The sequence below is a fragment of the Salvelinus fontinalis genome, unplaced genomic scaffold (genome assembly GCF_029448725.1).
Source record: "Salvelinus fontinalis isolate EN_2023a unplaced genomic scaffold, ASM2944872v1 scaffold_0990, whole genome shotgun sequence".
Lineage (NCBI taxonomy): Eukaryota > Metazoa > Chordata > Actinopteri > Salmoniformes > Salmonidae > Salvelinus > Salvelinus fontinalis.
The window spans coordinates 33757-47206 of record NW_026601199.1 but is presented as its reverse complement, the minus strand read 5'-3'; the positions used below and the strand labels follow the sequence as shown (position 1 = coordinate 47206).

Below are 13450 nucleotides of genomic sequence, written 5' to 3'. Positions count from 1 at the left end.
GATTGATGGACAGAAAGGGGGATGGAGAGGAGAGAGTAAAGGAGAGAGAGAGTGGGTGATGGAGAGAGGAGGGGCGGGGGGTGGAGAGAGACAGAGAAAGTGGGATTGATGGACAGAAAGGGGGATGGAGAGGAGAGAGTAAAGGAGAGAGAGAGTGGGTGATGGAGAGAGGAGGGGCGGGGGGTGGAGAGAGACAGAGAGAGTGGGATTGATGGACAGAAAGGGGGATGGAGAGGAGAGAGTAAAGGAGAGAGAGAGTGGGTGATGGAGGGAGAGAGGGATGGAAAGGTCCCTCATATGCAAAACTCTAGCAATCAGAAAACTGTACAGAAATCACAAACTTTAATACAAGTTATCATGTTCTCCTGCATAACTCAGAGAACGTGAAGAATATACATAACATTCATTATTGTAGTAAATAGATAACAGTTTCATCTTAATCTCCACCCCAATGTAAGGTGGATTTGTCACTGTCAGAGGCAGTATTTTTCACTTAGGGAGTGTTGGGCCAAGTTATAGAACATTGGGCCAGGTCTTAGAATCCATAGAAATATAATCCATATATCCTTTCTATAGGCCATAGAAACAGAATATATACAATGTAATAGATATGTATATGTGTTAGGCCAGATTGTGCAGGTTCTACAATGGTAGGCCAGATTCTACAATGTTCAGGTTCAATATTGTCAGGTCAGATTCTAGAATGTTAGGCCAGATTCTAGAATGTTCAGGTTCAAGATTGTCAGGCCAGGTTCTAGAATGTTCAGGTTCAAGATTGTCAGGCCAGATTCTAGAATGTTAGGCCAGGTTCTAGAATGTTAGGCCAGGTTCTGTATGGTCTGTAGTCTGTCTTGGTAGAGAGCGTGGAACAGCTGGGCTAGACTCAGAAAGGGAGCTTCACAGTTCTCCATCTCCTTCTGCAATACAGATGCCATGCACACACACATACACACAGAATGAGAAACATTTTAATCATCGCTTTGTTAGAGGGTATACTATTTTTGGACTTGGTGTTGGCACTTTGGCTCCAGAAGCCTATGAGCTTGTCTGTTGTGTCCAGGTGTGGGTGCACTCACAGCGGACGTCTCGTGGTACTGCAGCCCCTGGCTTTGGGCCCACTCCTGGGCCACCGAGGTCTCCACCTCCCTCCGCGAGGACAGGTCCGACTTGTTACCCACCAACACACCTGAACGTCACAACAACACACACACACAAAGTTGATAATACACACACGCACACACACACACACACACACACACACAAAGAGCACTAAGATCAAGCACCTCCAGATACAGGGGGTCAGAGCTGAGGTGTGTGGTACCTGGGATGTGCAGACCCTGGCAGTGGGCCCTGACCCTCTCCAGCCAGCGGCCACAGCTACTGAATGACAGCTCACTGCTCACGTCAAACACCAGACACAACACAGACGGCTGGCCCCACTGTAGAGGGATAGAGGGAGGGATGGGAGAGAGAGGGATGAGAGAGGGAAGAGAGATGTGAAGAGAGAGGGATGAGGGAAAGTAGTGAATCCTTTGTAACTTTGAAGACGAGATACGTAGTGGGCCTCACCAACTTCTCACATGCTTCAACAAAGGTTTCCCTCCCGGCAGAGTCAAAGATGTACAGTTCCTGAGAGGGAGAGAAATACTGTCAATCATCACAAAGTTATTTTCAGTATGAAAGAACTCCAGATTGTTGGCTTCTGTAAAAAGCTTCTAGCCAATATAGAGGGAGCGTGGGAGTCCGTCTAGGGAGTGTGTACTCACCACACTGTCGCTGGTCTCTGGGATGTTCACTGACTTCACAACCAGTTCCACTCCAGCCGTCTAGAAAACAACCAAAGCCCAACCATCACACAACAGGCACAGCACAACCTAAATCCAACCATCATCACGCAATAACCTACAACCAGCCATCATCACACAACCACAACGGAACCATCGTAAAATAACCACACAACAACCTAAACCCAAACTTCATAACACAACCACACATCAACCAAAACCCAACTGTCACAAACCAGACTCTTTCATAACAAAATGTTAGAGGCTACAATACGTTGATTTGATTCAAACACTTTGAACTCTGTTTGTGTGTTTCCAATGAAAGATCTAGAACAGAGATCTAACAGCATAAGATAGGAGAAAGGCTTCCTTCCTACTTAGACACAGGAGGAGGAGGAAGGGTGTGTTTTAAGGCTGCACACTGCCCTAATCTTATAGTTTACGGGGTTTTTTCTCCGCTTGCTTCCTACACACAACAAGCCCCGCCCTTGTCACTCAAGCAGCACCGCTCCTCCTCCTCGCTGTTAGATTCACTATACATTTGCATTCTGTTCTGTTGGGTCAAATCCAGTCAACAGATTGTTCCAAACAAGAACGATGCTGCTTTCCACTTTTCTTCTTAATATAAATCATTCTATTTCTAGGATCCCAACAGTCCACCCAAGTGTTTTGATTTATACAGTGGCTTGCGAAAGTATTCACCTCCTTGGCATTTTTCCTATTTTGTTGCCATTACAACCTGCAATTAAAATTGATTTTTTGGAGGTTTATATAATTTGATTTTCACAACACGCCTGCCACTTTGAAGATGCAAAATATTATTTATTGTGAAACAAACAACAAATAATACAAAACAACTTGAGCGTGCATAACTATTCACCCCCCCAAAGTCAATACATTGTAGAGCCACCTTTTGCAGCAATTACACCTGCAAGTCTCTTGGGGTATGTCTGTATAAGCTTGGCACATCTAGCCACTGGGATTTCTGCCCATTCTTCAAGGCAAAACTGCTCCAGCTCCATCAAGTTGGATGGGTTCCAATGGTGTACAGCAATCCTTAAGTCATACCACATATTCTCAATTGGATTCAGGTCTGGGCTTTGACTAGGCCATTCCAAGACATTTAAATGTTTCCCCTTAAACCACTTGAGTGTTGCTTTAGAAGCATGCTTAGGGCCATTGTCCTGCTGGAAGGTGAATCTATGACCCAGTCTCAAATCTCTGGAAGACTGAAACAGGTTTCTCTCAAGAATTTCTCTGTACTTAGCACCATCCATCATTCCTTCAATTCTGACCAGTTTCCCAGTCCCTGACGATGAAAAACATCCCCACAGCATGATGCTGCCTCCACCATGCTTCACTGTGGGGATGGTGTTCTCGGGGTGATGAGAGGTGTTGGGTCTGCGCCAGACATAGCGTTTTCCTTGATGGCCAAAAAGCTCAATTTTAGTCTCATCCGACCAGAGTACCTTCTTCCATATGTTTGGGGAGTCTCCCACATGCCTTTTGGCGAACACCAAACATGTTTGCTTATTATTTTCTTTAAGCAATGGCTTTTTTCTGGCCACTCTTCCGTAAAGCCCAGCTCTGTCCTATGGACAGATACTCCAATCTCCGCAGTGGAGCTTTGCAGCTCCTTCAGGGTTATCTTTGTCTCTTTGTTGCCTCTCTGATTAATGCCCTCCTTGCCTGGTCCGTGAGTTTTGGTGGGCGGCCCTCTCTTGGCAGGTTTGTTGTGGTCCCATCTTCTTTCCATTTTCTAATAATGGATTTAATGCTGCTCCGTGGGATGTTCAAAGTTTCAGATATTTTTTTATAACCCAACCCTGATCTGTACTTCTCCACAACTTTGTCCCTGACCTGTTTGGAGAGCAACTTGGTCTTCATGGTGCCGCTTGCTTGAAGGTGCCCCTTGCTTAGTGGTGTTGTAGACTCTGGTTGCCTTTCAGAACAGGTGTATATATACTGAGATCATGTGACAGATCATGTGACACTTAGATTGCACACAGGTGGACTTTATTTAACTAATTATGTGACTTATGAAGGTAATTGGTTGCACCAGATCTTATTTAAGGGCTTCATAGCAAAGGGGGTGAATACATATGCATGCACCACTTTTCCATTAAATTTTCTTTTTTTTTGAAACAAGTATTTTTTTCCATTTCACTTCACCAATTTGGGCTATGTTGTGTATGTCCATTACATGAAATCCAAAGAAAAATCCATTCAAATTATAGGTTGTAATGGAACAAAATAGGAAAAACGCCAAGGGGGATGAATACTTTTGCAAGGCACTGTATTGCACATCAAGTCCTAATCGTAATACTTAGTAAAAAGAAAAATCCTAATTATTTTTTTCCTCCCATATAGTGCAGCCCTGGTGTGTGTGTGTACTTTGACACATGATACCTATCCAGTTCTATATCTGTGATAACCTTGAAGAAGAAAGGAAAGTGGTATTTTCATTTGGTCCTTTGTAGCTCAGTTGGTACTAGCATGGCACTTGCAACAGCAGGGTAGTGGGTTCGATTCCCGGGACCACCCATACGTAAAATATATGCACTTATGACTGTAAGTCGCTTTGGATAAAAGTGTCTACTAAATGGCATATATTGTTCTATATTATATATATTATAATCACTGAAATTCCTTTCCAAATTGCACCCTATTCCCTAAATAGTGCACTATTTTTGACCAAAGCCTTATGGGGTAGATAGGGAATAGGGTGCCATTTGGACCAAACACCAGTGGTGTAAAGTACTTAAGTAAAAATACTTTAAAGTACTAATTAAGTCGTTTTTTGGGGTATATGTACTTTACTATTTATATTTTTGACAACTTTTACTTCACTACATTCCTATAGAAAATATTGTACTTAACTCCATACATTTTCCCTGACAACCAAAAGTAATTGTTACATTTTGAATGCTTAGCAGGACCGGATAATTGTGAAATTCACGCACTTATCAAGAGAACACGTGGTAATCCCTACTGCTTATGGTCTGGCGGACTCACTAAACACAAATGCATATTTTGTAAATAATGTCTGAGTGTTGGACTGAGCACCTGGCTATCTGTAAATAATGTCTGAGTGTTGGAGGGAGCACCTGACTATCTGTAAATAATGTCTGAGTGTTGGACTGAGCACCTGACTATCTGTAAATAATGTCTGAGTGTTGGAGGGAGCACCTGACTATCTGTAAATAATGTCTGAGTGTTGGAGGGAGCACCTGACTATCTGTAAATAATGTCTGAGTGTTGGACTGAGCACCTGACTATCTGTAAATAATGTCTGAGTGTTGGACTGAGCACCTGGCTATCTGTAAATAATGTCTGAGTGTTGGACTGAGCACCCGACTATCTGTAAATAATGTCTGAGTGTTGGAGTGTGACCCTGACTATCTGTAAATAATGTCTGAGTGTTGGAGGGTGCACCTGACTATCTGTAAATAATGTCTGAGTGTTGGACTGAGCACCTGACTATCTGTAAATAATGTCTGAGTGTTGGACTGAGCACCTGACTATCTGTAAATAATGTCTGAGTGTTGGACTGAGCACCTGACTATCTGTAAATAATGTCTGAGTGTTGGAGGGTGCACCTGACTATCTGTAAATAATGTCTGAGTGTTGGACTGAGCACCTGACTATCTGTAAATAATGTCTGAGTGTTGGACTGAGCACCTGGCTATCTGTAAATAATGTCTGAGTGTTGGACTGAGCACCTGACTATCTGTAAATAATGTCTGAGTGTTGGAGGGAGCACCTGGCTATCTGTAAATAATGTCTGAGTGTTGGAGGGAGCACCTGGCTATCTGTAAATAATGTCTGAGTGTTGGAGGAAGCACCTGACTATCTGTAAATAATGTCTGAGTGTTGGAGGGAGCACCTGGCTATCTGTAAATAATGTCTGAGTGTTGGAGGGTGCACCTGGCTATCCGTACATTTAAAAAAAAAGATAATGGTGCCGTCTGCATTGCTTATTATAAGGATTTTTAAATCATTCATACTTTTACTTCTACTTTTGATACTTAAGTATATTTTAGCAATTACATTTACTTTTGATACTTAAGTATATTTATACCAAATCTTTTTTGACTTTTACTCAAGTAGAATTTTACTGGGTGACTTTCACTTTTACTTGAGTAACTTTATATTACGGTATCTATACTCATCACGAGGTAGGAAAATTATGTTGATATATTGAAGCAACATCTCAAGACATCAGTCAGGAAGTTAAAGCTTAGTCGCAAATGGGTCTTCCAAATGGACAAGCATGCTTCCAAAGTTGTGGCAAAATGGCTTAAGGACAACAAAGTCAAGGTATTGGAATGGCCATCACAAAGCCCTGACCTCAATCCCATAGAAAATTTGTTGGCAGAAATGAAAATGCGTGTGCGAACAAGGAGGCCTACAAACCTGACTCAGTTACACCAGCTCTGTCAGGAGGAATGGGCCAAAATTCACCCAACTTATTGTGGGAAGCTTGTGGAAGGCTACCCAAAACATTTTACCCAAGTTAAACAATTTAAAGCCAATGCTACCAAATACTAATTGAGTGTATGTAAACTTCTGATCCACTGGGAATTTGATGAAAGAAATAAAAGCTGAAATAAATCATTCTCTCAACTATTATTCTGACATTTCACATTCTTAAAAAAGTGGTGATCCTAACTGAACTAAGACAGGGAATTTTTACTCTGATTAAATGTCAGGAATTGTGAAACTGAGTTTAAATGTATTTGGCTAAGATGTATGTAAACTTCCGACTTCAACTGTATATACGACATATTCTATCCTACATATTCTACATATATACAACATATTCTATTGAGATACTGTCCATGTCTATACATCCCATCATATACATCTATATTTATATTCCGGACTCTGGCATTGCTCATCCTAATATTTCTATATTTCTTAATTACATTATTTTACTTTAGATTGTGTGTATTGTTTTATACTGTCAGATATTACTTCACTGTTGGAGCTAGGAACATAAGCATTTCTCTACACCCGCAATAACATCTGCTACATATGTGCATGTTACCAATACAATTTGATTTGTGTGCAAGACTGCAGCCCACTGCCACACACACACACAAAAGACTGCAGCTCAATGCCACACACACACACAAAAGACTGCAGCCCACTGCCACACACACACACAAAAGACTGCAGCCCACCGCCACACACACACACAAAAGACTGCAGCCCACCGCCACACACACACACACACACAAAAGACTGCAGCTCAATGCCACACACACACACACACACACACAAAAGACTGCAGCCAACTGCGCACGCACGCTCACACAGTCTTCCTCAGCGATATTCCAACCAGCTAATACGGAGACGGGGTAATGAGCTGATGTGATGCATCATGGGAATTGGGAAGGCTCTCTCTCAGTGGAATGTCAATGAGAGCCTGTACAGAATACAGAAATGTTGGTTGTGTGTGTGTGTGTGTGTGTGTGTGTGTGTGTGTGTGTGTGTGTGTGTGTGTGTGTGTGTGTGTGTGTGTGTGTGTGTGTGTGTGTGTGTGTGTGTGTGTGTGAGTGAGTGAGTGAGTGAGTGAGTGAGTGAGTGAGTGAGTGAGTGAGTGAGTGAGTGAGTGAGTGAGTGAGTGAGTGAGTGAGTGAGTGAGTGAGTGAGTGAGTGAGTGAGTGAGTGAGTGAGTGAGTGAGTGTGAGTGAGTGAGAGAGCCTGTCCGGAATATATAGCGGAACAGATTGGTCGGTAGGTAACCTAACAGGCCGTCTGACATTTGAGAGGAAGAGAACGTGAGGAGAATGGAATGGTTGCGGACCGGATGCTGCTTCCTGTCTGTCTATAACCTTTAGTCCAACAGAATGAACCCAGTTAGTTGGAGTCTGGAGTTTGGGTAACATTCACATGCTGTGTGTGTGTGTGTGTGTGTGTGTGTGTGTGTGTGTGTGTGTGTGTGTGTGTGTGTGTGTGTGTGTGTGTGTGTGTGTGTGTGTGTGTGTGTGTGGTGTGTGTGTGTGTTGTATCATAATAATGCTCCCCAAAGTGATCTCTCCACTCTGACGGAGCTGTAGTGGAGCAGCTTGAGAGATTCACGTTTCTTAGCGTCCACATCACTAATGAATTATCATGTTCCACACAGTCGTGAAGAGGCCATGACAGTGCATCTTCCCCTTCAGGAGGCAGAAAAGATTTGGCATGAGCCCTCAGATCCTCAAAAAGTTATACAGCTACACCATTGAGAGCATCTTGACTGGCTGCATTACCGCTTGGTATGGCAAATGCAGCGACCTCGAACGCAAATCACTACAGAGGGTGGTGCGAACAGCCCAGTACATCACTGGGGCCAAGCTCCCTGCCATCCAGGACCTCTATATCAGGCAGTGTCAGAGAAAGGCCCGGAAAATTGTCAGACTTCAACCACCCATGCCATAGACTGTTCAATCTGCCACTGTCCGGCAAATGGTACCGGAGAATCGGCTACAGCTTCTAACCCCATGCCATAGACTGTTCAATCTGCCACTGTCCGGCAAATGGCACCTGAGAATCGGCTACAGCTTCTAACCCCATGCCATAGACTGTTCAATCTGCCACTGTCCGGCAAATGGTACCTGAGAATCGGCTACAGCTTCCAACCCCATGCCATAAGACTGCTAAATAGACATCAGACCACAAAATAGTTCATTTAATGGTTACCCAGACTATCTGCACTGACTTTATGCACACTACTATACTGTATATGAGTATTTCTATAAATAATGGAATGCAATGTGTGACATTGGGATCAACATTTCAAAATGGTTTGAAACAAAAATTGTAATAATTTTTATGCAGTTCCACATGTGTACTTAGAGGAATATATGCAAATTGGCCCATACGTCCACTTACAACAACATAGGCCTAGGACTATTCATCCTTTAAGCAAGGTTCATACAGACATTGGAAAGTCAAATTCAACTACTTTTAGGGACTTTTTCAAGCACTTCATTGTAATTTTCAAGGACTTCAGTGTTAAACAATTGTGCGGCAGGTAGCCTAGTGGATAAGAGCATTGGGCCAGTAACTGAAAGGTTGCTGGTTTGAATCCCCGAGCCGACTAGAGGAAAAATCTGCCGATGTGCCCTTGAGCAAGGAACTTAAACCTAATTGTTCCTGTAAGTCGCTCTGGATAAGAGTGTCTGCTAAATTACTCAAATGCAATAATTTTGATTTATGTACATATAGGGCTTAATATAGAGCCCCCCCTCCCACACACACACAGCCCACCCCAAACAAACAGCCCACCCCAAAAAAAAGCATGCAAAAAGTGTCAAAAGAAGTATGCCATTACCACTTTAAGAATAATACGTTTTTTAGGCCTTGCCAATGCATTGATTTTGTAATTATTATTATATTCTAAAATGTGTGAGAATAATCTGTGCTGACTAAATAAATAGGATGTATGCATGGTGATGTTTCTGTAGACTATGTGGCCTACGCAGGCACAGATAATAAAGCCATGAATGGCGGTAACATTAACCTCACCATCTCTGTTTTTAGAATGACCATGCTCCCAACAGCCAGGTTCCTTTTGTGATGGAAGGATTGGTTTGGAAAGCCAAGTTGAAGCCAGCATTAGATATTATTCATTTCTGAGCTCCAAGTTCAACTACTTCAAACCCCTTGTATTATTTAAAATTGCAGGTGTAACATGGAAACCGAAATGCATTTGTCATGTTATGTCATTACGAGCTCATATTGTGAATAAGCCCACTAGGCTATGTCATTTGTTGTCATTATATCCAGAATAATTCATAGGAATTAGTTGGGTGTTGCGCAATCACCTATCCTACACAATTAGGCACAGTAAGGGTCCAGTTCGAGGCACGAAAACATGAACTCATTACCTTGATGCCTTCTCTGTTAAATCTAACGAGACCCTGCTGTAAATCAAGCAGACTACAAGACTACAACAGAGGATCAACATTGATTCGCTAGGGATAATAGATCCAATGTGAATCCAGACACACCGGTCTTCACCGGAGTAAGGAACGAGACACCAAAACATTCTGGACATTTCTCAGGAACACCTTTTTTTCACCATTTGGGCTGTTGTAGCATGGCATGCGCTTTCACAGCAGCTGTTCATCACTTGAATGTCATTCCGAATATTCCTTCCTGGAACAGATGATGATGTGTGAAATGATCACGGCGTAATTAAACAGCTCGACACCAAATGCGCATCCAACAAGTACTTTACATAATTATTGAAGAACCGTGTTAATGACAGCATCAATTTAGGTTTGAAGTATCAAGGTAGGATTATTCTTTCAGTTAGAAGCATTCTATTTGGGATTTGTGAGCCCATGAAAACTGTTTTCACCCTGTAGCATAAGGAGACACAAAATATTATGTAGTTGCAGTGCATTTCGGAGATCTCTGTACAAAAAACAGTTTGACAGCTAGATCCAGGACTCTTACAGGGTTCAAGTTCAATGTCTAATTTAACTGATTAATGGTTAATACATGATATAACGACAACTTAAGACTCCCATAAATGCAAGGACAGAAACTTAATGTTTTATGTCACACGATTTTGGACAAATCCATCAAGACAACAACCATGAGAAAGGGTTAAACATAGGTTTTAAATCAACTCGTGAATTGTATAGCTATGATCCACCCTTATATCTTAATGTAATGACATGAAAAACATTGTCAGATTATTACAATGACTTATCAACAGCTGTAACAACTTGTCCAGTGTAGGAACTCCTCACTGGTTTGCAACTGCACATGGGGACAAAGATTGTACTTTTTGGAGAAATGTCCTCTGGTCTGATGAAACAAAAATAGAACTGTTTGGCCATAATGACCATCGTTATGTTTGGAGGAAAAAGGGGGAGGCTTGCAAGCTGAAAAACACCATCCCAACCGTGAAGCACTGGGGTGCCAGCATCATGTTGTGGGGGTGCTTTGCTGCAGGAGGGACTGGTGCACATCACAAAATAGATGGCATCATGAGGTAGGAAAATGATGTGGATATATTGAAGCAACATCTCAAGACATCAGTCAGGAAGTTAAAGCTTAGTCGCAAATGGGTCTTCCAAATGGACAATGACCCCAAGCATACTTCCAAAGTTGTGGCAAAATGGCTTAAGGACAACAAAGTCAAGGTATTGGAGTGGCCATCACAAAGACCTGACCTCAATCCCATTGTGTGGGCAGAACTGAAAAAGTGTGTGCGAGCAAGGAGGCCTACAAACCTGACTCGGTTACACCAGCTCTGTCAGGAGGAATGGGCCAAAATTCACCCAACTTACTGTGGGAAGCTTGTGGAAGGCTACCTGAAACGTTTGACCCAAGTTAAACAATGTAAAGGCAATGCTACCAAATACTAATTGAGTGTATGTAAACTTCTGACCCCCTGGGAATGTGATGAAAGAAATAAAAGCTGAAATAAATCATTCTCTCTACTATTATTCTGACATTTCACATTTTTTAAATAAAGTGGTGATCCTAACTGACCTAAGACAGGGAATTTTTTACAAGGATTACATTTTAGGAATTGTGAAAAACTGAGTTTAAATGTATTTGGCTAAGGTGTATATAAACTTCCGACTTCAACTGTATCTACCTCAAATACCTGGTACCTCTGCACATTGATCTGGTACTAATACTCCCTAGAGCTCCATTGTTGTGGATTTTGCTCCTTGTGTTACTATTATTTTTATTTTGCATTTCATATTTTTTTTTACTCTGCATCATTGGGAAGAGCATTTCACAGTAAAGTCTACAAAAGTTGTATTCGGTGCATGTGACAAATAACATGTGATTTGATTTGTCTCTGTTCACTTAGACCGGTGTGTCACAACAACACACACTCACACCAGTGCGTTGTTGTTATGCAGTGTGTGCGGTCAATGAGTCATGTCGTAGCTGACATGATTACTGCAGACATCGTTGAATCTTAATTCTGAGCAGATATTTAACAGAGTTTTTGGAATATCAACACAGTTCTTCCATTAAATGTGTTTTGGTAAAATGTTCAGTGCATAAGTAGTCCGTGGGCAGAGTTGTATGATTTGTTAAACTTTGAAATCAATGTTTTTTTTTACATTTTAAGTGAAGAATCTGAGTTGGCAAGAGCACAAACAAACAGATCTGGGAGACCAGGCTAGAGAGAGACCAGTGTGTGTGTGTGTGTGTCTCAAAGTTATTTTCTCACCATACTGTAGTTCTTCTGGAAGTGTGCTCCATCACTACGGAACATCTGAGAGAGAGCACTTTTCCCCACTGCTGCATCTCCTGAAGAGGGGAAGGGTGGCGCAACAGAGAGAGAGAGAGAGATTAACAAACACCATTGTAAATACAACCTATTTTTATGTTTATTTATTTTCCCTTTTGTACTTCAACTATTTTTACATCATTTCAACACTGTACATAGACATAATATGACATTTGAAATGTCTTTATTCTTGTGGAACTTTTATACGTGTAATGTTTACTGTAAATGTTTTATTGTTTATTTAACTTTTGTTTGTTATCTATTTCCCTTGCTTTGGGAATGTAAACATGTTTCCCATGACAATAAAGCCCCTTGAATTGAAATCGAATTGATAGAATACATACGTCTCTTCCATGTTACCCTACTCAAACGTGTAATCCTAGAGTTAGGTAACTTGCAAATGCGTGTAAAACTGTTAGCTATCTAGGTCCTTTTCTAACTTAGCTACTCTGTCCTATCCAACGTTTTGCAAGCTAGCCTAACTCTCAGCTAACTGTTACTTTCTTTACAGTACAGACGTTGTCATTCCCAAATCAACTTCTTAGCATTTAGCATACATTTCTAAATCTTACCTACAAGAAGGCACCTTGCTCTTAATTTCACCATGGCAGCGTACAAACAAATAAATATATTAGCAAAATGTTCAAAAGTGCTTTGTGTTTTTTATTTTACACTACAGAATCTTCCTTCCGCCTCGGCAATATGGACACGACAGGTTTCCTAGCAACCTGAGCAGAAACGCTATCACCGATCCAACCAACAAGCGCGTATCAATTTCTGCGCTGTCATTGGCCAGCTGTGTCAACGTAAGAGCGTTGACGTCAACCTGAGCCTAACGTGACTGTTCCCTTAATTACCGCTAGATGGAAGCGTTCATTGACTGTGTAGACTATTATTCTAGCAATTAGCCTACTGAATTTTACTCCCGTGTTAGAGCCAGTAAGGCATTAAGAATTGTTTTATGTACTGCCTCAGTGATATTTTCAGTTCAACGCATCCCATCTTTTAGAATAGCTAATCAACATAATTTGAATGCACACAGGTAGATTCATATCTATAAAACATGCAATGCTTGACAGGCCATCATTTCTATCGTAATGTTCTATAGTAAGTAGGCCTAAATTATATCTCCTAAATGCCATCCCTGTTGTGTCCTAAGGTTATTAGAAGCGAAAATTAGACAGCCAAAGTCTATGTAAGTCTTCCCCCTCAACTCAGTTTTCTCTCCTCTCTCTCTTTTCCGGCTATGACAAACGACCTGCACATTGACTCTCCAATGGGCCGTAGTGATGTGTTGAGCAGAGGCGCGTAACACTGTGAGGATCGGTTGTAGAACGGGGTTACGCGCACGGACACATTTCTACAAATGTCTACAAATTCCTTCTCTCTCTCTCTAGTTCTTCACCAC

The 13450-nt window shown here is 41.7% G+C and overlaps 1 protein-coding gene across 2 annotated transcripts; it reads right to left on the bottom strand.

The window, feature by feature from the left end:
- Positions 1-373: 373 nt before the first annotated feature.
- LOC129848117 (intraflagellar transport protein 27 homolog) lies at positions 374-12749 on the bottom strand. 2 transcript variants are annotated; one of them, XM_055915584.1, is made up of 7 exons: positions 12615-12749; positions 11983-12062; positions 1767-1826; positions 1570-1629; positions 1322-1439; positions 1077-1186; positions 376-917 (listed from the first exon to the last, which is right to left on the bottom strand). In XM_055915584.1, the coding sequence occupies exons 1-7, from the start codon at positions 12646-12648 to the stop codon at positions 819-821; spliced, it is 561 nt and encodes a 186-aa protein (XP_055771559.1). In that variant the 5' UTR covers positions 12649-12749; the 3' UTR covers positions 376-818. The 2 variants fall into 2 exon arrangements, with proteins under 2 accessions (XP_055771560.1, XP_055771559.1); XM_055915585.1 differs by lacking the exon at positions 1767-1826 and having other exon boundaries at positions 374-917.
- Between the last annotated feature and the right edge of the window lie 701 nt (positions 12750-13450).

Excerpts from the sequence above, each read along its gene's own strand:
- LOC129848117 (XM_055915584.1), bottom strand. The coding sequence starts at position 12,648 with ATGGTGAAATTAAGAGCAAGGTGCCTTCTTGTAG. Across the intron at positions 12,063-12,614 it reads AGCAAGGTGCCTTCTTGTAG|GAGATGCAGCAGTGGGGAAA; the intron begins GTAAGATTTAGA and ends TCCCCTCTTCAG. Across the intron at positions 1,187-1,321 it reads CCAGGGTCTGCACATCCCAG|GTGTGTTGGTGGGTAACAAG; the intron begins GTACCACACACC and ends TGTGACGTTCAG.